At 36.1% G+C, this 26,798-nt stretch overlaps 2 protein-coding genes across 2 annotated transcripts; both read left to right on the top strand.

Annotated features, from left to right (window-relative positions):
• The first annotated feature begins 11,738 nt into the window (after positions 1–11,738).
• On the top strand, positions 11,739–17,419 carry LOC135088602 (glutathione S-transferase 1-like). The gene is made up of 6 exons (XM_063983509.1): positions 11,739–11,878; positions 12,500–12,640; positions 15,349–15,407; positions 15,822–15,963; positions 16,324–16,514; positions 17,234–17,419. The coding sequence occupies exons 2-6, from the start codon at positions 12,500–12,502 to the stop codon at positions 17,352–17,354; spliced, it is 654 nt and encodes a 217-aa protein (XP_063839579.1). The 5' UTR covers positions 11,739–11,878; the 3' UTR covers positions 17,355–17,419.
• A 4,721-nt stretch (positions 17,420–22,140) lies between these two features.
• LOC135088601 (glutathione S-transferase 1-like) lies at positions 22,141–25,541 on the top strand. Its single transcript, XM_063983508.1, has 6 exons — positions 22,141–22,285; positions 23,003–23,143; positions 23,861–23,919; positions 24,351–24,492; positions 24,852–25,042; positions 25,356–25,541. The coding sequence occupies exons 2-6, from the start codon at positions 23,003–23,005 to the stop codon at positions 25,474–25,476; spliced, it is 654 nt and encodes a 217-aa protein (XP_063839578.1). The 5' UTR covers positions 22,141–22,285; the 3' UTR covers positions 25,477–25,541.
• Positions 25,542–26,798: the final 1,257 nt, after the last annotated feature.

Genomic DNA, 26,798 nt, shown 5'->3' with positions numbered 1-26,798 from the left:
TCGCGAAGCGGCTAGAGTACTCGCCACTCTGCCCGGTGAAGCTGGAAAAGCTCTTCAAGCTACCAGCGCGAGTCCCTTAAAAAAACACGTCCATAAATAAACGTAACAACTTTTACTCGTAATTTGGCAAGTAAGTTTGCTATCTGGTAGTACTTATTTAGCCAAATTGTATTCATAATAAACACATCCACTCAATAAAATTAAATACCCTCTAAGTTTGGTCCATCGCAAATAGTTTTAGTTCTCAAGCCTCCCCTTATTTCATATCAGATTTAGGGTACGCCTTTTCAATTTCGCATAGAAACATATGATACGATTACGACGTCTTAACCCTATTCAGACCAGAGAAATGCCTCGCAGCTATTGGGATCACATTGTTCTGTACGGTATTATGATATCCATTGTAAGCATGTTCAACAATATTGATAATATGTTACCCAGTAAACTAGCAAAGGTTTTGGGTTTAATAGATTTCCCATAGGAAAACAAATATTATAAAGGGTGTCCCAAAATTACCACGTCACACTGACTTCAGAGGTAGATAAGCCTAAAATGCATTGAACAAGTCTATGAAGTCCATTTTAAAAAATAAATAATCATCATCTTCTCAGCCATAGGACGTCCACTGCAGGCCTCCTCCAATGCTTTCCATGTTGCCCTGTTGGTTGCGGCCTGCGTCTAGCACCTTCCTGCTACCTTTACGATGTCGTCGGTCCACCTTGGGGGTGGGCGTCTCACGCTGCGTTTTCCAGTACGCGGCCTCCACTCCAGAACCTTGCTGCCTCATTGGCAGTCAGTTCTGGGTACTATGTGCCCTGCCCATTGCCACTTCAATAAAATAACGAATAACAAAAATACAGAAGATATCAAAAAGCCTTTCGAATTCTCAAATTAAAATACCCTATCAAATTCTACTTCTATAAAACTGCACTAGAGATCTGCAGATTAATTTTTAATCCCGGAATCAACATAGTTTTCCAGGAAAATTTTGTATTGATATCATAATACTTACTTTGAAAAATAAAATACGAGCGCGGCGGACTCACGGATTAAACTGTTGAAATGTATAGGATATTTTTGTTATATTTTAGAGAATTTAAGCAAATATAACTTCCAGGAATTTCCTCATTAAAAAAAAATAATGTAGTTATAAGTTTTTATAAAGCAATCATCTTCCTCGTTGTGGATAAAAAAAATACTATAAAGCTACAAGTACTTATTTGTACTTTATTAACAAGTAATGTAGTATTTAGTTCATAGTATTAATGTAGAGTCCAAAAAGAAGACTACCTTTTTTCAGTTTTATTGTACCCAAGTGTGTCTCAAGTCAACAAGTAAAACAGGATTTAAAGAGCATTTTATTCATATATTTATCAATGTTACTAAGGCCCGTATTCACAAACATTACTATGAGGTCTCACAGTGCGCGTGGACGCACAGGGTGACACATGAACCAATCTCTGAGCTCTAATCAACGCTGTGCGTTTTGTGAATACGGGCGTAAGACAACACTCAAATTGAGAACAAATTAGTATAACTAAACCCTCTTCTTGTTGCACAGTTAACTTGCGAAGTGGCGCTAGACTTAGCCGTTAATAACTTAATAGCCTGTCTGCCCCGACGTATTACATTACAAAGCGTTGCAATTTAAGCCATATAACATCCCCCTTAAACTTCTTATTCTCAGTTAAAATTCCGCTGCCGAGTCACGTAGATCTTAACGTCTCTGTCTTTAGATTTATAGGACTTTAGTATTTATGAACGCATCCGTAGCTGCTTTAGGCTGGCTGATGCAATTAATGCTGTTGAAGCCTTTTTTTTTAAACTTTTATTGGGAACTTACCTGACATATTCGAAAATGATTCTGTATAGCGTAGTGTTTTTAGATTGTGACTATCTTGGTCTGGTAGACGTAGAGAGTCCCTTATTCGGTTAAGATAATAGCAGATAGAATACAAACTGACTGTAACTATTGAAAAATAAAGCCTATTTCATGATTCTTAAGAAGCATTTTATGCTTTTTTAAGAAAAATTGAGCCATGTCAGAATCATACTTTGATAAGTATACCGTCGTTGGAGTTATTGCGACCCACACGTTAAAAGAAGATTATCTCGGATTAGAAAAACTATTGACTATCAGTTTTTTGTTCACGTTTCTCTTGCTAGCTTTCTATATAATCTTTGTAAACATGGATTTATTAATCTTCAATCCAGATATTTAATAAGCGTTCTCTTAATTGGAATGCTTTTCAAATTGAATTCACAATTTGAATTAATAAAGTGCACCCATTCGAAAACTGCATCATGTCCAAATAATACCATTTTAACAACCGACAAGTCTTTCATTGGACTGTAAAAATATTGCCCATACGGCTTAGCACAATGGATTTTATTTTGCCTAGGCGAGTGGAGTATTGTTTGTTTTTTTAGTTTTTACAGGAGCTACTACGCGCTGAATTGACGCATCGATGCCGGTACGATGAACGATTTTATTGATACGTTTTGCTGACTAGTTATTCGATGGTGCTGTTTCGGACTGAAATATTCAGGTACTCGTTTTCAATCATAGCAATTCCTTAGTATTGCGGATTTCAAAAACGGATACGAAAAAGGAGTTGTTATATTTTTTCCATGAGCAATACTATAAGTTTGTTCCACATTGAAGAACTTATAATTTTCCACCAGTTTTATGACAAGTTTTTACATAGGTACATAAGTCGTTTCCTTATTTTTTTTATAAAAGCTTATGCAAGACTTTTGTTAGAAACAAAATACAAAATTCACCGCTAAACTAAATTAACACAACTGCGTAGTTTTCTTACAGTTACATAGTTGACTGTAATGACCTTTATAAAACCGGTTTTCTCAACTTGCATCTTAGAATGTGTTAGTCGAGAAAAATAACAATATTTATTTATTCCAACTTAAATCCCACAAACGTACAACTATGTATGTGACATAGTTGTACGTCTCTATTTATCGATGATGTGGGTAGTTTACCTACTGATCGTGGCGTGACGTATTAATTATACAATTTGACATCTGTCATCTTGAAACATGTCAAGTTACCCATCTATGATGACCAATAGCTCTACGCCACATTCATAGTATTTGCTTAACTTTAATCATGGCTTAAAACAACATTAGCAGCAAATGTGACTGTTCTGTTGCCGAGGTTGTTCGACGACACGATGACGTCATCAATCTTTCAGTAATGGCCGCCCAAATGCGGACTCTCGTCACGGGACATTTGGTAAAGCGACTGCGTTACCTTGATGGCCTACCTGCATTAGTATTGTCTGCATTCGCTCCTGGACCAATTGCTCTATTGTCATATGTGGGCGATATATAGATAGATACCCTTTGTTGCTCACCCCCCTAGTTGTGACCCCTATGTAAACAAAATTCCTGTTATTTGTTAACATAGGGGTCACTTAAAAATTAGGTATTGATGGTGAAAACGGGCATAATTGTAAATAGTATAATCTGTAAGAAGCTCTCCAAAATAATATTTGCGTCACATGTAGCTCGCGTATCGGCTACCCAAAATAACCTGAAATCACATTACAGAAAATGACCGACGCTCTTGGTCAAAATAATTTTGACTGTATTAGTATTATACCTGTTTAATCAAAACTTTTTATAGGTCTCCGTAAACAATACACGTGTTAGTTTGTCAACTACCTACATTCCGCGCTAATAGTAGGTAGGTAACTGATAATTCAAATACATATAATGATAAAATCTTACTCAGAGATAAAACCATCACAATAATATCCTCAACATTAGTTCACTTTACAATCAGAGATAAGTGATTCAAATTTATTAGATACCCAGCAGATAGCTCGTACCAATACTAATCAGCTCTATTTGTAGGAAAAAAATACAATTTACCGACAAGGCTCAAAATATACATAATTTTCTTCTCTCGATCGCTCACAATCCAACTTAATATTATTATAAATGCGAAAGTTTGGATGTCTGGATGTCATGATGTCTGGATGTTTGTTACCCTTTCACGCAAAAACTACTGAACTGATTTTGATGAAACTTTACAGTAATATTGTTTATTACCCAGAATACCATAATTTATGACGATCTGTGACAAACTAAATTTCACGCGGGTGAAGCCGCGGGCAAAAGCTAGTCAACTATAAATAAATGAGGCAATCGACACTGTGGACGGCACACACTAGTCTTTCCAACTTTTAGGTATATTAATTGTTAGAAAATGTAATTTTGCAACCTTTACAAACTTTACTCTCGTGGGTCATAATCCTGCCGTCAGTCAGACTTTAAAGCGTAGGAGTCTGACATTAGGTTGAATGGAAGCTTGCGCCCTCTGAACCATAAACAATCTAAATGGATAAATTATTCATATTATTTACTCCGAAAAGTTAATGCAAATGTTAAAATGACAACTTGTATTAGGTATTGTGTGTAATGAGTAAATAAGTTTTGTTTTACCTCTCAACCTACGTCATAATACTTAAGAACAAAAATAAAATAATTGTTTGTCTTATAAAGGTTAACATTTTTCATATTGAATCCATAATAAGTATTAATATTAGAAGTAGGTAAGTAAGCGTGTTTTTGAAACAATATTGTAAGTTTCAAGATATAATGCTAGCAGAGAGTTATCTAACTTAACAAAAGTGAGATGCTTAACTCCTTGAAACTTTATAAGGAATAGTTGAAACTAACTCAGACTAGTAATACCTATCTACTGAACCGACATAATTAATTGTGCTCAACTAAAATCTACACCATAAAGAATATTCGTTCGATTGAAAACATACTTATTTAAATTTTATTCCTACAACAAAGTAAATCTGACGCTTTAAACCAGCCGTTCCCAAACTTATTTTGTCTACTGCCCACTTTGAGAATAAATTCTCTTTAGCGCCCCCATTAAATTTTCAAGAGTCAAATGCTCAGTCGGTGTCTAAGAGACCTCCTAAGTAGATGAAATTACAAATGGCCTACCAAGCCTGGGGTCTCTTACTGCCCCCCTTTAAGTCTGCACAAGGGGGCGTTATCGCCCACTTTGGGAAAGACTGCTTTAAACCATTCTCTAACAGTTAACTAACGTTATGATAGGGATTCCATATTTTACCCAAAATGGCACACTTTGCAAGATTTATCGGCTGTATAATAATAGCCCTTGAATTATACCATGATAGGGAAATATCCTCCCCTAAGTAGGTATATCTAGTGGGTATTTGGATATTACAGATAATTTATTTATGGACTATGATTTAATATAAAATTTACATAGTAGCCGAAAGTACTATACATAGTAGCCGAAACGTCAAGCCGTGAGTAAGTACATAATGTAACTCATTAATAAACGTCGCGTTAAGACCCGTGTCTTACTATTTTAGTTGGACTATGATTTAATATCCAACTCAAATCTTCACAATATTGGTTGTTTCTTCTCCGGGCCGGGGTCTTGTACCAGGGCCACGAGGAGAAAACCTCTATAAAAAACAACTGGAGGAGGGGATTGGTGTTCCCTCCGTGCTGCGGACGAATTTCCGAGCTAGCTCCGTTTCTTTGGGCTCCGGTGGACACCGCGGGTTTTAGTGGGTAGGCCCCGCCTTTAGTGAGAGTCTCACATAGCCCACTGGCCGTCCCCATCGACCAGTGGGTATGCGCAAAGCATTTCCCGACGTTTAAAAAAAATGTTGTTTCTTCTCACCGTAAAAAATATGTTTTATAATACTAGCTAATCACAAAATTAAATGTCAATTAAACTAACTACCTTACGAGGGCATGGAAACTGCGGTAGAATAAAACGTTTGACCTATTGCTATCAGACAATTAAAAGTTACGAATCATGCGGGTTTTCAGAACTCGGATTAGTGCTGATTAGTGTGAGATATTCGATGACAGGTTGGCAGTTAATATCTTTAATATAATTTAAAGATAGGCGATTCGGTAGGTACTAACAATTTACATAGGTATTGTATATTTTTCACAACTAAAACATGTAAGCACGTCACTATTTACCTACTCAATTATTAATAAATCAATGTTATAATAAAGGTTAAATAAAATCATTTTAAGGTTGAATCTTATTTTAGAGTTTTCATGGCTACATTTTTGTGTTCTTCAACGCTACGTGAGGTTCCATTAAAAAGTACCTAACTAGTTGGTACTATGTAGGTACTTTTTGTTTGAAAAACATAGCACAGTGATTGATCGGTAATAGTTTTTTCTATCATACTATAATTGTAATAAATCTTGACTTGTCTTCCTCTTTTCACAAAAAGTCGTAACTTCGAACTTAAGTTATTTGTTTGTGATTAATTTCGATGGCGGTCCCGAACCAGTGTATTCTAATTTCCCCTGGGATTATCCAAATTTCACCTGTTGGTTTCAATTAAAGGTTAAGCTGTAAAGAGTTTTAGTGAGAATAGGCAATTGACTCACTTGCATAATAATAATATACAATACAGGGTGGAATTTTGTAATGCCACCTGGAGGGAAAGTACTCTTAATACTGTAGATAGAAAATTTTACTGAAAGAAAACATTCCTTTATTTTTGAAAAGAAAGAGAACTGCATTCATAGATTTTCGAAAATTTTTCGAAAATTCTCTACCATACCATACAATTTTCTGTAAATAATTAAGATAATTTAAGATTTCATGGTTTTCCTTTCATTTCATTTATCAAGTTTGTTGGAGATATTTCATCCTTATACTTAACCCTAACGATCGATGCAATAAAAATACAGGGTGTAATTTTTAACAGATTTTAGTTGGTTCGATTTCCGGGTGTTGCAAGCAAATTTTTGGAGATATTTGAATGCAGTTCTATTTTTTTTTTTTTTCAAAAATAAAGGAATATTTTCTTTGAGATTTTTTTTCTATCTACAATATTAAGAGTACTTGCCCTCCAGGTGGCATTACAAAATTCCACCCTGTATAGTTTATGACTTAACTGCAATGCAAAATGTTAGCCCAAAGATTGGCTGGATGCCATTAAGTTTGTCTTTTGTTCTGTGCATAAAAGTTCGTTTCAGTAAAATGACGTTCACTGCTGGACAAAGGCCTACGCCAAGGATTTCCATAATGATTGGTCCTGCGTTACCCGCATCTAGGTACTTCTCGCGACCTTCACTAGATCGTTGGTCCACCTAGTGGAAGGCCAGCCCACGTCCCGTCACGTCTTCCGGCCCGTGGTCGCAAAACCAAACAGTGGTGGAAAACCAAAGTGACCGACAGCTCGCAGAATTGCTAAAATCAAGTGGCAGTGGCACCAGGCATATATTTCCGAGAGCTGATGGTCGCTGAGGTAGAATAGAAAACTTAACTGGAGTTTCATTTCGTAATAAATTCCCTAAGAATTAGTTCAATGTTAGTTCCTAGCAATCGTTCCATAAAATATCCAAATAAAGATCCAGTGAATTATTTGAATACACCGGGCCAGCGCAAATACATCATCCCGATGATTGATAGGCTGCGCACACGCGAGTTTCTGCTTTATATTCTATTTGTCTTGGGAAGTTTTCCAACAACACGCTCGGACGTGGATAAACACTCGTCCTGGATAGGCTTACTGTACGATTTTCCGGAGATTTTCCTCTTTTCCATGGCAGTTTTCCGGTTTACTGTTCAGTAGAAATCTTAACGTTTTGATGCCACGTTTAGGTTGATTGGAAAAACTGGTGTTATAAATCCCCTCCGTAATTTGTTTCTATTATTTTTTATTTCCATGGCAAACATTATTTTTTTCAGTTTTGTTCAAAATGTTAACGTAAACAATTTTATTACTGTTTCTGAATTCGTTTAAGAAAAAATGGGTGTAGATTTGTTTGTTTACGCAATTAAGAGGGATTCGCAAAGAGGCTTTACAAGTACTTAACTTATTTTTAAGTTTGCTCGTAACTAATTGAAAGGAATGTGCAAACAACCTTCCTTCCATTTACTTTTGATCAGCGATCCTTAGGCCCCCATCTTTGCACAATGTGTACCTAATAAAACTTGCACAACTTGGGTTTATTCTTCTAAAGGTCACTCTTGAAAAAATACTGAACTCAAAAATAAAGAAGGAAATACATCGATAGTGGGAGTCCTGTCCATTTAAGGACCATTTAAAACCAAACTCAATCGTACTTGTTAAGAACAAAGGTAATTCGGGAGACTGCTACAGGAATTCCATCACAAAGGTCATGACGTGGTCATGTCAATCATTCAACTTTGTGCTTGTGCACTGTATAGGCACCGAAGTGTACTTTAAAACTTGTGTGTTAAGATTCAATGTAGAGTACGCGCGGTTTACTCGTAGATTAATATTTCATTGTTTTAAGTAAAATAAGTCATTAGAAAAACACAGTCATCTAGATCATAACCTAGTAGAAGTATTCCTATAAGAACAATAGAAGTAGCAATCAACCACAGCAAATTGCATGGCCCAAACAAAGCCAATTCCAGAGCCGGCTGAAGGATTCCATCGCGACGGTCACGCGGCATGTGCCGAGATTGCGTCGACGGCCAACTTCGGGCATTGTGCGCTGCGTGCGAGCGAAGCTATCAAAGTTTATAACACTGTCTGCTGCAAAACGGAGTGTGCAGATGAACTTTGAAGCGAGTTGGATTAACACTAGAATTATGTGTGTCTGTTTGTTTCCTTTCGGGTTTATCACGTACTATTTACTGTGTTAAGTCGAGTGTTTACGGCTTATGTTTACTTTAAAGCTGTTAAGATTCTTGCAATATTGACTTTGGTATTGAGTCGATGATAACATCTAGCACTAGAGTGCTCGCGCGGGTGACATATGTCACCCAGGGTGTAAAATTTGTAAATATTTTTTCAAGGTATCGAGCTACGGTGCTGCCTTCTCAGGTAGGGTAAGTCCAGGATAGATGCCCCACTTTTTGAAACAGCTCTGTAACTCAGTCAGTAAGTTTTTATCAACAATTTGACTTTAGTATCTGTAAACTTTGGTCTTTCGTCTATGATATTACTATAATTATTTTAGTTTAAGTTATACCGATTCTGAGTAAATACCATTTTAATTGACCTCTAAAAAGTGGGATAGACGCCTAATGTGGGGGATAGAAGACTCACTGTATGATTGTTTCAAAGGATAGATGACTCTTAAATACAGTTTTTGAATTCTAAGGATCAAATGCATTTTGAAATCAAACAAGCCAAGTATTATTATTTAAGATTGTTTGTTATTAAATTAATTAAAAATGAAATTTAATATTTTTTATTAAAAATAATACTACTTCTTCTAGCGCAGTCGGGTAAAAAGGTAATTCGATCAGAAGGGCACCCTATTTATTACTTTCCTAAGGTTAGCCGTACTACATTATTTTTTTCTTCTTACTTGCTACCTGTGACAAAAAGAGCAGGTTAGGATAGATGCCCCTAGGTGCATGGGACTTGGCCCTAAGGGCATCTATACCCAAAAAAAATTAGGCAACTATCCTTTTAGCATAGGATAGGTGCCGTTTTTAATAAAAAATATAATAACACTAAAAATCGAATTAAACATATCTATCCCGTATATTTTATAAGGTAGTCTATCAAATTATATAAAAATCTGCTTCATTTTACAGCTGACAAAAAAATTATCCATTAAAAAAGACTTATCAATATTATTTCGACGCTCGCTAAAGTCTGGCCGCGGAAGATTTTTGCTCTCACTGGCTAAACGAACGCACTCTTTGATGGTTAGCGAGGCGAAAAGTGGTACGGGGAGGTCTCTTTCTATTATACGTACTATAACTTTAGGCTAAGTTGCTTGTAACATAGTGTACTTAAAATCGCGGCACCTATCCCACTGGGGCATGTATCCTGGAATTACCCTATTCTTCGAGCATGTATTGATGCACATTTTAGTAGTAACGCCATCTTGCTAGACGCATCAACGTGAGTGCAGAAAACATTGAAAGTGTTTGGGTGACGCATGTCCCCCGCGCGAGCACTTGAGGAATTGTTTGATCCCCTATCGTCGCGGTTTAAAATCAAGTTTACTTTCATGTAAGCTCAAAGTTATAATTTTTAACAATTTTTTAAACATTTACAATAATTATATTGTTTTATAAGCATAAACTGATGCAAGAAAGTAGATGTTTTAGATTGTATGCAATGTAGTAATAATTCACCTAGGACTATAAAATTAAGAACCAGGATTCTTCTGGGCTTGCGAGAACACCAACTAGCACAAAACTTGCCAGTATTGTGGCAAAGGACGATATGTTTTTTGCACAAGAGCAAGAAATAGAAGCACTCGTAAGCAAATGTAACAAGTGGAATAGGCGTTTTTGTCCAGATCATCAAATCATATCGTGCCCGAGTTGTGATCAAAATATCACAGAATAAGATCAATTTATTGATTAACTTTCTAATTAGGTGATATTTTTGCCAAAATAACGGGTCAAACGACTATTTAAACTACTTTGGTCTCTTCGACCCTAAAATATTTGAAAAATATTGAATTATTTCTTTTGGTTTATAATAAGAGTTCATGAAAGAAATTCTAACTTTTTTTAAATTATTTAGTAAGAAATATAGTTGATGTTTAATATTATAAATTGTTTTACTTGTATTAAATATGATTAGCAAAAATAAACCCATATGTCACCCGCGCGAGCACTCTAGGAGTATTTAGGGGCGCGAGCACTCTAGTGCTAGATTAAGAACGCCGAAGTTGTTATTTGTTTAAATACGTTGTAAGTAGCTTTACGTAAAACACCTACCTTTTGTTATATCAAAAGATAACATGATCAATGTTATAATTCTGACTAAAATGTTTTCAATGCGAAGATAATAATATACATCTCATTTAACTGCTGTTTACAGATAATTATTAAAAAAATATAGTGATCTTATTGTAATTACCTCTTTATAAAAGAGACATAATTATTTTATTGTAATTCTAGATCTCTTATCTATACTTTTATCTGTGGAAACTGATTAGGCTACTTTATCTGTGGAAACTGATTAGGCTACTTTTATCTGTGGAAACTGATTAGGCTACTTTTATCTTTGGAAACTGATTAGGCTACTTTTATCTGTGGAAACTGATTAGGCTACTTTTATCTGTGGAAACTGATTAGGCTACTTTTTATCTGTGGAAACTGATTAGGCTACTTTTATCTGTGGAAACTGATTAGGCTACTGTACTGTTTTTATTATTTTTTAAGTTCACATGTATAAACTCATGTTGTTTGTTTCCTTAATAAAGAAAAATAAAAAATAAAAATCTCATTCCATAGAATGACAGTCTTCGACTTATATCGTGTATAGTCTATTAATTATCTCTAATTATAATAAGCCTTTGTCATCATGTGGGTCTCTATTGTTATACCTACTGCATTAAGCATCTCAACGAAAACCGATGCAGTAGACTTACTGGAATTAATTAATAAGAGAGAGGCATGAAAAACTAATATCTAGTTATGACCAAACAAAAAAATAATCAAAATCATTTAATACTATGGAATAATAGAACCACTGCACTGGTCTGAAAAACTACGTAACTACACTTTTAATTTTTTTCTGAACTATAGAAGTTAGAGTTTATTTTCAATATTTCCCTTTTAAATCAAAGCATTTTTCAATTTTATTAATCTTAATAAATAAAATAATATCCGTATTAATTTATTTACATTTTTACAAATCTTAACGTAGACGCGTAAAGCCTACTTTATTTACATTTATTATGATAGCTAGTATTTTATCATCGGATAACCTGACCTTGTGAGCGATGAACTCACGCTGTACGGTCAGTTGACAGATTACTATAGTGTGAGAAGTACGTCTTGACTATTAATTTGTTCATACTCCCGGCATTCTAGAAGTTTTATTCATCTATTTTTTTAATTGTTTTTAAACCTTGCCGAACGAAAGAGCTAAAGGTAAGTAGATAATGTGATCATTTTTTAAATTACATAATATTTTAATGTCTATATGTGACCTTCTACGGGCTTAATGATTTGATGTGTACAAATACATTCTGTGAGTCATTGTTTTTCTTGTTTTGCTTGGTTATCTTTGAGTATAGAAGAAATCAATAATTATTTCGAAAATTACAGTGACATAACAGTGATTTGGGTTTTAGTATAAATTTGGCATATATTAGACAATTATTGCTTCTCTGTAGCAGGAAAATCCAAATCAAAATTAACAACTTCCATACAAGGTCACGTATGATTGTGTAAAATTGTTTCTGGTTTCAAATAAAGAAATAAAGATAAAGATCCTTGTTTACAGTCGACAGCATAATGCTTCGCCGGATTGAATTTTTAAGTATTTTTTCTTCCGGAAACTTGGCCCACCTTCAATGATTTTATTAATAAATTAAACACCAAATTAACAAAAATCTACTCTAGAATCTTAGTGGGCCCAGTTTTCGGAAGATATAATATTTTTTTAAATTCAATCCGATGACTTGGCCCGTGGACCAAGCTGCTGGAAGACTCGTCCGTGCCTGGGAAACGTTATTTTTATCTATACTCGACTAATACAAATATTTTTAGATGCCGGCCAAGTTATACAAGCTGAATGCAAGCCCACCAGCCCGCGCTGCTATGATGGCGTGCGAACTTTTCAAAGTACCGGTGGAGATGGTCAATGTAGATTTGATGAAGGGAGAGAATCGCACACCGGAATATTTGAAGGTAAATAAATACTCCTTTTTGTTCTTGTAATAATAAAGCAAGAGTAAAGCTGGAAAACGCAGCGTGGGACGTCCACATCACGTAAAGGTAGCAGAAAGGCACTGGACGCAGGACGCTACCAACCGGGCAACATGGAAAGCATTGGGGGAGGCCGACTATGTACAGCAGTGGACGTCCTATGGCTGAGATGATGATGATGAAGAGTAATTTGGTACATCATATCAGAATAGTAGTACTGTCATAGTCAAAGGTCGATATGCAGTCTCTTCACGGAATGACTGGTCTATCCTAGGTTTGACCAAGGCCTTCAAGCAAACCCCGAATTAAATTCTTATTTCGGCCTTTGACTAAGTCAAACCTAGAAGTGCCTAAACGGTTCAGTCAAACGTCGAAACTAAAATAATATGTTTCGGGCTTTGCCTAGTTAATCCTAGAAACACCTGACAGACTCGGTCAAAAGTAGACGGCAAATAGAAAACCGGCCAAGTGCGAGTCGGATTCGCTCACGAAGGGTTCCGTGCAACTCTGTTGTTGTATGGGAGCCCCCCTTATAATAATAATAATAATAAAGAAGAAAACAAAGAAAGAAAGAAAATCTAAAGAAGCTCTCGCTAGATGGTTGGCTCAAGGGTCAGATTCAAAAGGCGGTGATCCTCAGCACGGCACGCATTGTCCGGAGGTTCCTCAGCCTGTGACCCTGACCACCGGTAGCCTGGGCCCTGCTCCGGTGCCAGCGGGTTAACTATTTTTAAGATTTTTGTTTTTATAATGTATTTTTATTTTTTGATAATAATTACATTGTAAAAAGAAAAAATTAAAAATAAGAAAGTAAGATGAATAAAGGAATAATAATAAGTCATTTATTTCAACACACAGTCATAGGTTTATGGTTACAGTTAATAATTATAATAATAATAAAATATTTAAATTTCATTTCAATTCACATTATTAAATTAAATTCAAACAATTCAAACAAGTCATTTTTTACATTTTGCTATTTGTTCGTTAGTCAGTACATTAATCATAGAGCAATGATTAATGTACTGACAGTCAAATCTTGCGGAGAGCGCGTTTAAGATGATGTTGGGGCTGCCCCGGACCCTGCGCACTAGGGATGCGCACCGTTTCCGTAGCGTCGTATAGAAACAGTCGACGCGCCACTCAGCAAACATCCCTGAAGCGCTGCTTAAATTTTAATTTTATGATTTATTTTTAAAATAGATGTGCAACTAAATATTATGTTAATATTTCAAGGGTTCATCTGTTTACGTTTTAATATCAAGTGGAAAACTGCAACAAGTCACGTTTGCTGTATTGGAGCCCCTCTTAAATATTTAAGTATTTTATTGAATTATTTATTTTAAAAGTGAATGATTCATGACATACGAGCCTGGTGATAGACAACTTTAGCGAAGTCATAATAATAGGGTCTAAACTCTTTATCCTTTAAGGTAACAGAACCCTAAAAATTAGTAATTAATCAAGATCTATCTAGAAACACTGACAAACAACCTCAGTATTGTGTAAGTTTAGTTACTCGTACTTTCACCTAAAGAGATAGCTGCGCGTGCGCGTGAAAACCGACCGTCGTAACGCCTATGCAATAAGTTCTAGATCAGAATTAAGTGATGATAGTTTAGTTAAAGTCTTAATTGAGGTTTGACTAGTCAAAGCCCGATTTCATTAAATTGAGTTTCGACCTTTGCCTGACCAAATTAGTTACTCCTGGGTTTGACTAACATTATTTAGTCAAAGGCCGAAATGTTTGGGCTTTGACTAAGACTTCTAGTCAGACCTGAGGATTGACTAGTCAAACCTAGGAGTGCCGGAACTTCGAGGTTTGACTATAACAGTACAATTAAATTACATGGGTGTTACAATGCTGTCATACGCTATAATAGATCATAATTGTTACTAACCTATCAATAAGCTAGTATTATATTATTATCTGTGTTAGCAAGCCGTTGTTGTAATCGGCCTACTTCTATACTTATAATAAATCCGTAGAGAGGTCAATTCTGTACATGAAATCTATTTTCAAAATAACTATCAGGGGGTGATTAATGATAGATACTGATGCCAAAAATGCAATCAGTAAAATTTTTGTCTGTCTGTCTGTCTGTCCGTCTGTATGTTCCTTATAGAAACAAAAACTACTCGACGGATTTTAACGAAACTTGGTACAATTATTCTTCATACTCCTGGGCAGGTTAAAGTATACTTAGGAATTCCCACGGGAACAGGAATTAGCGGGAAAATCCTTTTGTATGAAAAATGTAAACCGCTTAAGTTAGACGCTTGAAATTTGGCATGCAGGTGTCTTAGTAAACTTAAAGCTTAGTTACAACAGGATATTGCAAAATTCCCACGAGAACGGGAATTAGCGGGAAAAAACATTTGTATGAAAAAATCTAAACCGCGTAAGATAGATGAAGGGGGTAAAACGGGATCCACGCGTACGAAGTCGCGGGCGGCCGCTAGTTAAATCATAAAAATTAAATAACGTAATTATTAATGTTACTAAATTAACTTCAAATAAGAGATACAACTGTCAATTGTTTTATTATCTTTTAACGTGTCTAATCACGGACTGATAAGGTCAAATCATATCTATGCCATCATTTTTATCAGTCGATTGGTTATGTAATATTATCAGCTTTTTTTCTGTTTCTGGTAGGTATCAATTTAAATTATCTTTTCTGTTTCAGATGAACCCTCTCCACACAGTTCCCGTGTTTGCTGATGGGGATCTTGTAATTCATGAAAGGTAACATTATTATCTGATAATCTAATTATACTTATTTGTTAGATAAATTCATTCGTTAGTTCGTTCGTTTAACGTCCACTGCTGGGCAAAGGCCTCCCCAAGGTTTTCCACAAAGAACTTCCACGAAGGCTCTTCCCGCGACGTTTACCAGATCGTCGGTCGATAAATTACTACTACTTTATTTTTACCGTTCTGAATTCTGGATGGAGTCATCAGGTACCTACATAAGTAACAGGCAACCTGTAGCCTTTATTCTTAGATGTAGAGCATTAGAAAATTTATTAAGAACAGCTATCGTCTCGCATAAATATGTCTGAAAGAATACCGGTGTAATCAAACAACTTTAACAGACATCTAAAACCTTTAAACATGTTACTTGCTTGGTTCGACTTTAAAAGTTTTCGTTAATTTCAGCCACGCCATATTGATCTACCTGGCAGAAGTATATGGCAAGGATTCTTCTTTTTATCCAAAAGATGTCAAGCAAAGAGCACTCATCAACCAAAAACTGTTCTTCAATGATGGTGTTTTGTTTACAAGGACGCGCAACATTGCTGTAAGTCGATTTTTTGTAGCTTATCAGACTATATTTTGATTCATATATTTTATGACAACTACATAAGATGCTGCAGTGTTTAGGTTGATGTGGATATACATGACGGGATAAAATGCGCGCCGTCATAAAATATTATCGATGATTTTAGACGGCACATATATGGGCTTATCGCTTTCAGTGGGTAAAATGCCTTAAAAGTTTATCGTGACGTGCATCCTAGGCCTACTACAGTCAAGGAATTTTGCTGGAGTTTTCAAATTCATTTTACCAATGACTGTATACCAATATTATAAACAACCTTTACTAATTTTTAAATCTAATATTATGTCTTAAATTTTAATTGTAAAATATTTTTTTCAGTACCCAGCATTTATGCTCGGTCAAAAAGGAGTGACGGAGCAGCAGCTTAAGGATTTGGAAGAATGCTATGAATTCTTGGAAGAAATATTGTCCCGACAGAAGTACATAGCTTTGGACCACATAACTATTGCCGATGTGGCCGCTTACGCAACAGTTTCTGTGTTTGATTACATACTTCCTTTAAACGCTAAGTGAGTATACTTACCGATTCTTACGCCCGTATTCACAAACATTAGGTACTATGAGGTCTCAAAGTGCGCGTGCCGTGGACGCACAGGGTGACACACCAACCAATCACAGAGTCTATTCAACGCTGTGCGTTCGATTTGCTGCTTCACGCAAGCATCGTTCGTGAATACGGGCGTTATTTCTTTAGCAAAGAATTATTTGTTTGCAACGGAATACAATGTGAAGTGAACTAAAGTACAGTGAGTGTCAAATACGAGTAGTTCTTGACACCCAAAGTGGTCAAAACGTTGACAACACAATCTTATTTCAATTGAAACAAAGACGACTGTTGCGAACTTTTTGGTTATTTTGGGTCTCACGAACTATTTGACGCTGCACGCTGACTGTATCTAACTTTGAAGTTGAATTGAACACAATCGGATCTAAACAAAATAGAAAAAAAAATGATTAAGTCTCTAAGGCTATTATTAAATTCAGGAATTCAACATTTAGATCGAATCAGGAATCAAACATTCATCTTGAAAATAATAATATTTACTTACCTAAATACGAAAAACAAAAACCAATCTTACATATTCGGCAAAACAGAACCATTTGATTTTCTACTTGATTTAACGTAGAGCCAAAATATTACCAGTCACAACTTTTGTTTACTATAAGTATTCAAGTCACAAGTATATCGATCCTGGCAGTTTTTCTTATATTGGCCTTTATTTTTCAGGTACTCCAAACTATCAGCTTGGCTAAAAGAAATGGAAAAACAACCTTACGCTGTTAAACATAATGCAGAGGGTTTAAAAATGATTGGTACTTTTATTCATTCTGCTGTTAATTCAAAGTAATACGCATCCCTCACAACGAACGCTAACTAATTACATGACAGAACTAATAAAATATTTTACTTTTTTTCATTTGTTTTAATTGTTTCAATCTCCATAATTTTTTAAGCAAATCCAAAAAGTGTAAATGTAAGAATAAGAATAAGAATACTTTATTCAGCATAGAAAAATTAAATAAAAATACAGTACATATAACATTAAACATTAAAGTACAAGCTATACTGAAGAGGCGTCCGCTCAGCTATATTCGCGACATAACAAGCGCCATGTCGAGAAGCTGGTTTTCAGCGGGAACCAACACGAAGATTGCGGATTGCGCGCCCTCTTGACCGGGACCATATTGAGGCTACCAGTCAAGAAGGCGCGCAACAGGGGGCGTTATGGACGGTGATCACAAAAAAGAGAGAAAAAAAAAAGAAAACAATATTAACACAAAACTAAACAGAATCAAAAACCAAAAACTAAACTAACTAAAAACTAATGTAATATGAAATGCCCCACCAATGTGTCCGAACTGTAAAAATGGTTTTTTATGTTATGTTAACTACGTAAGTATTCTAATACATTTTTTTTTGTTAAGCCACAATTAAGATTTTCATAAAGATATCAAACAATACAAAAAGAGGTTGTAATAAAAACGTGTCCTGCAAACAGTTGACCGCCATTGCACTCAAGATTTCATTGAAGTGGGCCTCGAAGTGATGTTCTGAGTCAGCATGACTCGAATATTTTTTGACCTCTGACGTGTAACTGAGTTGAATACTTGACAATTGACGTATGTGGTCATAACAACAATGTCATAAAAACACGCAATATTTAAATATAGGTTTGATAATGGTAAAGACATGGGTTTTGTTATTATGACCCAATACTAACCCACTTAATAGCAATCAAGGTAGTCTTCAGCGAGTATGTTTTGCCAGTGATGACATACGGATCTGAGACGTGGTTGCTTACTATGGGCCTCATAAAAAGGCGCAAGGTCACCCCAAAAGCGATGGAGTGTGTCATGCTCGGAGTTTAAAGTGATCGAATCAGAAAGGAGAAGATCCGCAGCTGCAGGGTGTCTAAAAAGTGTATTTTTATTGTTATATTCAGTAGCTAAACACCACTGCTGTATGCTACTCGACTACTAATACTCTACTAGTGTGTCCAAGTTAACCAAAACGAAGTAAAATAAAACATTAGAAAAACACAATATCTAGATCAAAACGTAGTACTAATTAATATAAACAATAGAAGTAGCAATCAAGCATAGCAAATTGCGTGGCCCAAACAAAGCCAATTCCAGAGCCGGCTGAAGGATTCCGTCGCGACGGTCACGCGGCATGTGCCGAGATTGCGTCGACGGCCAACTTCGAGCATTGTGCGCTGCGTGCGAGCGAAGCTATCAAAGTGTGTAGTGAATTTTATTGAACTTTTAGAGCGAGTTGTATTACCATGGAATTGTATGTCCGGGGTCATTTAGATCACCACGTGTATGTGATAATCATAAATCTATAGTGTGCAGTTTTGATTTTTCTTTTGATATTCCATATTTGGGTAGGTAAGCCATTGTTAAAAGTAAAATAAGACATTAGAAAAACACAATATCTAGATCAAAACGTAGTAATAATAACAATAGAAGTAGCAATCAAGCACAGCAAATTGCATGGCCCAAACAAAGCCAATTCCTGAGGTGGAATTGTGTAAAGCAATCGTAATCATTTGACAGTTCATAACGTACGATAAAGTCAGTTAAACAAAGCGTTTGACAGAATAATCGTACGTTATGAACTGTCAAATGATAACGATTGCTTTACACAATTCCATCTATATAATACTAATTAATATAAACAATAGAAGTAGCAATCAAGCACAGCAAATTGCGTGGCCCAAACAAAGCCAATTCCAGAGCCGGCTGAAGGATTCCATCGCGACGGTCACGCGGCAATATGTGCCGAGATTGCGTCGACGGCCAACTTCGGGCATTGTGCGCTGCGTGCGAGCGAAGCTATCATAGTTTATAACACTGTCTGCTGCAAAACGGAGTGTGCAGATGAGCTTTAAAGCGAGTTGGATTAACACTAGAATTATGTGTGTCTGTTTGTTTCCTTTCGGGTTTATCACGTACTATTTACTGTCTTAAGTCGAGTGTTTACGGCTTATGTTTACTTTAAAGCTGTTAAGATTCTTGCAATATTGACTTTGGTATTGAGTTGATGATGACATCTAGATTAAGAACGCCGAAGTTGTTATTTGTTTAAATACGTTGTAAGTACATTTTACGTAAAACACCTACCTTTTGTTACATAATAAGATAACATAACCCTTTCGCACCTGAATGAAACGATCGTGAGTTTCTTCTTTGAAAAATTATAATTTCGCGCCAAATTCGTTTCTCCGCGCCAAACCGACCTCACTTGATCGTGCGCTTATCGATCTAACCAATAAAAAACAGTTTTGGCGGCTAAATGAATCAATAGCCGAGAGCGCACCGGAAAAATGGCTGCGTTTCTTGACCCCGTCACTGGACGTCGTAAGTAATATTTATTTTATTGCAATTTTCGTAGGAATTCATTGATATTTTGATTGTATTACATCATTAAGTGTATGTTGCATCTGAATAACTATAAATTTCTTCTATATTCTTAGCAATTACCCATTAAATTTATGAAAAAAAACCCAGCTCACTATCGTGATATCTGGGTTGCAATTGTACCAACGCATGATCGTGACTTTTAAGGTTTTTTTTTACATTTGCCATTGAACAACGACCTCGTTTTGGGCTTCCTCGACGAGGGTGACTGTTCCGAGTTGGACTTTGTCGACAACGACCAAGAGTTTATCCCTCCGCAGCCGGAAAATGATGAAAAACCTGAAGTTGAGCTATCTTCTCCGCCTCACCCATCTGTGGCAGCTGGGCAATTGAATATCTAAGAGGAAGTCTACGTCTGATAGTATGGATGGTAGAAAAGCAGACCCATCTTGTTCTAAAAAGTCAAAGCAGACACCTTGTTCAATAGTAACTTTCATATCCTAGGATCGCAATGTACTGGCGGTATTTCACTCCTGCCCATCGTCTGCAACTTTACAAGGCGCAGGTTCGGCCTCATATGGAATACTGTTCTCATCTTTAGGCAGGTGCGCCCCAGTACCAGCTTCTCCCTCTGGACCCCATTTAACGGAGAGCAGCTTGAATCGTTGACTGCCAGGACATTTCGGATTTGCTTGACCCCTTGGCGCTGCGTAGAGATGTATCCTCATTGTGCATCTTCTATCGCATGTATCACGGGGAGTGCTCCGAAGAATTGTCCGGACTTATTCCTGCCGCCACTTTTCGCCACCGATCTACCCGACAGCACTTCCATCCACTTAGATGGTTGGCAGTCCACAACAGTACGTTTCTCTAGAAACTTCCTGCCCCGTACAACCAAACTGTGGAATGGACTGTCGTCTGCGGTGTTTCCGGACGGATACGACCTGCAAAATTTCAAGAAGAGAGCGTATCTTCACCTTAAAGGCCGGCAACGCACCTGTAACGCAAGGACAGTACTGGGGGCACCGCAATCGACATAGTAAAGTTGTACAGCCAGAAAGGCCTTTTAGTTAATTTCTTCGTTTTTGTGTTAAATTTTTGTTTCCTAAGAAACATGAGTTTATCTCGCAAATGAACATGAAAATGATCTCATATAAAATTATGTGAATTTCGTTTAGTTTCTAATTTGTCTGTTGAAAGAACATTTACATTCCAATGAAAACAAAATACTGTAATGTTGTACCTAAGCTATAATGTTAGCAATTATTAAATAAGTATTTATAACCAGATGCATTTTATTTCATTATAAATATTTTTCTGATAAGCGGACATTATCATTGCATAAAAATCTCATCAAAACTTATAAATGCACGATCGTGAGTTGGTAGAAGTCAGCCCCAGAGCTCACTATCGTGATATCGACTTTCCAAAGTCCTGTTATACGCTGGATTTTTTTTACTATTTTTTAAATTAATATTACCACTTCTTTGCCAAAATAATATAGTTTTCATTGCAAAACAAAGGAACGAAAATCTCAGGTGCGAAAGGGATAATCAATGTTGTAATTCTGACTAAAATGATAATATCATGTTTTCAATGCGAAGATAATAATATACATCTCATTTAACTGCTGTTTACAGATAATTATTAAAAAAATATAGGTGATCTTATTGTAATTACCTCTTTATAAAAGAGACATAATTATTTTATTGTAATTCTAGATCTCATTCCATAGAATTACAGTCTTCGACTTATATCGTGTATAGTCTATTAATTATCTCTAATTATAATAAGCCTTTGTCATCATGTTGGTCTCTATTGTTATACCTACTGCATTAAGCATCACAACGAAAACCGATGTAGTAGACTTACTGGAATTAATTAAGAGAGAGGCATGAAAAACTAATATACTCGTATCTACTTATAACCAAACAAAAAAATAATCAAAATCATTTCATACTATGGAATAATTACGTAGTTTTTCAGACCAGTGCAGTGGTTCTCACTGCACTGGTCTGAAAAACTACGTAACTACACTTTTAATTTTTTTCTGAACTATAGAAGTTAGATTTTATTTTCAATATTTCCCTTTTAAATCAAAGCATTTGTCAATTAATCTTAATAAATAAAATAATATTTGTATTAATTTATTTACATTTTTACAAATCTTGACATAGACGCGTAAAGACTGAGCCTACTTTATTTACATTTACTATGATAGCTAGTATTTTATCATCGGATAACTTGACCTTGTGAGCGATGAACTCACGCTGTACGGTCAGTTGACAGATTACTATAGTGTGAGAAGTACGTCTTGGCTATTAATTTGTTCATACTCCCGGAAGTTCATATTCTAGAAGTTTCATTCATCTATTTTTTAAATTGTTTTAAACCTTGCCGAACGAAAGAGCTAAAGGTAAGTAATGTGATAATTTTTTAAATTACATAATATTTTAATGTCTATATGTGACCTTCTACGGGCTTAATGATTTGATGTGTACAAATACATTCTGTAAGTCATTGTTTTTCTTGTTTCGCTTGGTTATCTTTGAGTATAGAAGAAATCAATAATTATTTCGAAAATTACTGTGACATATCAGTGATTTGGGTTTTAGTATAAATCTGGCATATATTAGACAATTATTGCTTCTCTGTAGCAGGGAAATCCAAATCAAAATTAACAACTGCCATACAAGGTCACGTATGATTGTGTAAAATTGTTTCTGGTTTCAAATAAAGAAATAATGATAAACATCCTTGTGTACAGTCGACAACACATACAATACATACATTTTTGTTGCAAAATAGCCTGTATGACAACGAGATAAGATGCCATTGAGGTTGATGTGCTGCGTCCGACTTGGCGCACTTTTAACTTGTGCTTCGCCGGATTGAATTTTTAAGTATTTTTTCTTCCGGAAACTTGGCCCACCTTCAATGATTTTATTAATAAATTAAACACCAAATTAACAAAAATCTACTCTAGAATCTTAGTGGGCCCAGTTTTCGGAAGAAATAATATTTTTAAAAATTCAATCCGATGCCTTGGCCCTTGGACCAAGCTGCTGGAAGACTCGTCCGTGCCTGGGAAACGTTATTTTTATCTATACTCGACTAATACAAATATTTTTAGATGCCGGCCAAGTTATACAAACTGAATGCAAGCCCACCAGCCCGCGCAGTTATGATGGCGTGTGAAATTTTCAAAGTACCGGTGGAGATGGTCAACGTAGAATTGATTAAGGGAGAGAATCGCACACCGGAGTATTTGAAGGTAAATACTCCTTTTTGTACACGTAATAATAAGACAAGAGTAAAGTACCGGAAAACGCAACGTGAGACGTCCACCCACAAGATGGACCGACGGCATCATAAAGGTAGTAGGCGCTGGACGCAAGCCGCTACCAAACGGGCAACATGGAAAGCATTGGGGGAGGACGCCTATGTTCAGCAGTGGACGTCCTATGACTGAGATGATGATGATGAAGAGTAAATTGGTACATTACATTACATCATACATTACATAGGTACTACAAATATGTCATACGCTATAAATAGATAAGATAATTGTCTTAGGCTGGGTTGCACCAAATTACTTTAACTTTGACAAACGTCAAAAATCTGTCAAACTCCATACAAAAATCACCGGTTATCGTTATAGTTACGGTCAAAGTTAGGTGGTGCAACTCAGCCTTAGTAACCTATCAATTAGCTAGTACATAACTATGTTATCTATGAAATTAGCAAGCGGGTGTTATGATCGGCCTACTTTAAATCATAAAATAACGTAAAAATTTATTTATGTAAATTTTAAATAAGAGATAATAATATACAAATTGTTTTATTTATGTTTTAACGTGTCTAATCACGGGCTGATAAGGTTAAATCATATCTATGACATCATTTTTATCAGTCGATTGGTTATGTAATATTATCAGCTTTTTTTTCTGTTTCTGGTAGGTATCAATTTAAATTATCTTGTCTGTTTCAGATGAACCCTCTCCACACAGTTCCCGTTTTTGCTGATGGGGATCTTGTAATTCATGAAAGGTAACATTTTCATCTGATAATCTAATTATACTTATTTGTTAGATAAATTCATTCGTTCGTTCGTTCGTTTGACGTCCACTGCTGGACAAAGGCCTCCCACAAGGTTTTCCACAAAGAACGGTCCTGCGTCATCCGCATCCAGGCTCTTCCCGCGACCTTTACCAGATCGTCGGTCGAAAATTACTACTTCTTTATTTTTACCGTTCTGAATAAATTCTGGATGGAGTCATCAGGTACCTACATAAGTAACAGGCAACCTGTAGCCTTTATTCTTGGATGTAGAGCATTAGAAACTTTATTAAGAACAGCTATCGTCTCGCATAAAGATGTCTGAAAGAATACCGGTGTAATCAAACAACTTTAACAGACATCTGAAACCTTTAAACAGGTTACTTGCTTGGTTCGACTTTAAAAGTTTTCTTTAATTTCAGCCACGCCATATTGATCTACCTGGCAGAAGTATATGGCAAGGATTCTTCTTTTTATCCAAAAGATGTCAAGCAAAGAGCACTCATCAACCAGAAACTGTTCTTCAATGATGGAGTTTTGTTTACAAGGATGCGCAACATTACGGTAAGTCGATTTTTTGTAGCTTATCAGACTATATTTTGATGCATATATTTTATGACAACTACATAAGATGCTACAGTGTTTAGGTTGATGTGGATATACCTGACGGGATAAAATGCGCGCCGTGATAAAAATGTTATCGATGATTTTAGACGGCAAATATATGGGCTTATCGCTTTCAGTGGGTAAGATGCCTTGAAAAGTTTATCGTGACGTGCATCCTAGGCCTACTACAGTAAAGGAATTTTGCTGGAGTTTTCAAATTCTTTTTACCAATGACTGTATACCAATATTATAAACAACCTTTACTAATTTTTAAAACTAATATTATGTCTTTTTTAATTGTAAAATATTTTTTTCAGTACCCAGCATTTGTGCTCGGTCAAAAAGGAGTGACGGAGCAGCAGCTTAAGGATTTGGAAGAATGCTATGAATTCTTGGAAGAAATATTGTCCCGACAGAAGTACATAGCTTTGGACCACATAACTATTGCCGATGTGGCCGCTTACGCAACAGTTTCTGTGTTTGATTACATACTTCCTTTAAACGCTAAGTGAGTATACTTACCGATTCTTACGCCCGTATTCACAAACATAAGGTACTACGAGGTCTCAAAGTGCGCGTGGACGCACAGGGTGACACACCAACCAATCACAGAGTCTCTATTCAACGTTCGTGCGTTCTATTTGCTGCTTCACGCAAGCATCGTTTGTGAATACGGGCTTTATTCTTTAGCAAAGATATTTGTTTGCAACGGAATACATGTGAAGATTGTGAAGTGATCTAAAGTACAGAATACTATAAGTATTCAAGTCTTAAGTACATCGATCCTGACAGTTTTTCTTATATTGGCCTTCGTTTTTCAGGTACTCCAAACTATCAGCTTGGCTAAAAGAAATGGAAAAGCAACCTTATGCTGTTAAACATAATGCAGAGGGTCTAAAAACGCTTGGTACTTTTATTCATTCTGCTGTTAATTCCAAGTAATACGCATCCTTAACAACGAACGCTAAGTAATTACATGACAGAACTAATAAAACATTTTACTTTTTTTCATTTGTTTTAATTGTTTCAATCTCCATAATTTTTTAAGCAAATCCAAAAAGTGTCCGAACTGTAAAAATAGTTGTTTTTTATGTTATGTTAACTACGTAAGTATTCTAATAATTTTTTTTTTGGTTATGTCTCAATTAAGATTTTCATAAAGATATCAACAATACAAACAGACGTTGTAATAAAAACGTGTCCTGCAAACAGTTTGACCGCCATTGCACTCGAGATTGGATTGAAGTGGGCCTCGTAGTGATGTGCTGAGTCAGCATGACTCGAATATTTTTTGACCTCTGACGTGTATTATTGAGTTGAATACTTGACAATTGACAATATGTGGTCATAATTACCCACACGCAATATTTAAATATAGGTTTGATGATGGTAAAGACATGGGTTTTGTTATTATGACGCAATACTAACCCACTTAATAGCAATCGAGGTACTTAGTCTTTAGCGAGTGTGTTTTGCCAGTGATGACATGCGGATCTGAGACGTGGTTGCTTACTATGGGCCTCATAAAAAGGCGCAAGGTCACCCCAAAAGCGATGGAGTGTGCCATGCTCGGAGTTTAAAGTGATCGAATCAGAAAGGAGAAGATCCGCAGCTGCAGGGTGTCTTAAAAGTGTATTTTTATTGTTATATTCAGTAGCTAAACACCACTGCTGTATGCTACTCGACTACTAACACTCTACTAGTGTGTCCGAGTTAACCAAAACGAAGTAAAATAAAACATTAGAAAAACACAATATCTAGATCAAAACGTAGTAATAATAACAAATAGAAGAAGCAATCAACCACAGCAAATTGCGTGGCCCAAACAAAGCCAATTCCAGAGCCGGCTGAAGGATTCCATCGCGACGGTCACGCGGCATGTGCCGAGATTGCGTCGACGGCCAACTTGGGGCATTGAGCGCTGCGTGCGAGCGAAGCTATCAAAGTGTGTAGTGAATTTTATTGAACTTCAGAGCGAGTTGGAATTGTGTGTCCGTGGTCATTTAGATCACCACGTGTATGTGATCATCAAGAATCTATAGCTTTGATTTGTCTTTTGATATTCCATATTTGGGTAAGCCATTGTTGGAAGTAAAATAAGACTTCATAAAAACACATCTAGATCATAACGTAGTACTCCTATAACAACAATAGAATTCGCAATCAACCACAGCAAATTGCATGGCCCAAACAAAGCCAATTCCAGAGCCGGCTGAAGGATTCCATCGCGACGGTCACGCGGCATGTGCCGAGATTGCGTCGAC

This window comes from Ostrinia nubilalis, chromosome 4, assembly GCF_963855985.1.
Source record: "Ostrinia nubilalis chromosome 4, ilOstNubi1.1, whole genome shotgun sequence".
Taxonomy (NCBI): Eukaryota; Metazoa; Arthropoda; class Insecta; order Lepidoptera; family Crambidae; genus Ostrinia; species Ostrinia nubilalis.
Note: the sequence above shows the minus strand (reverse complement) of the source record. Positions and strands in the feature narration are given on the sequence as shown.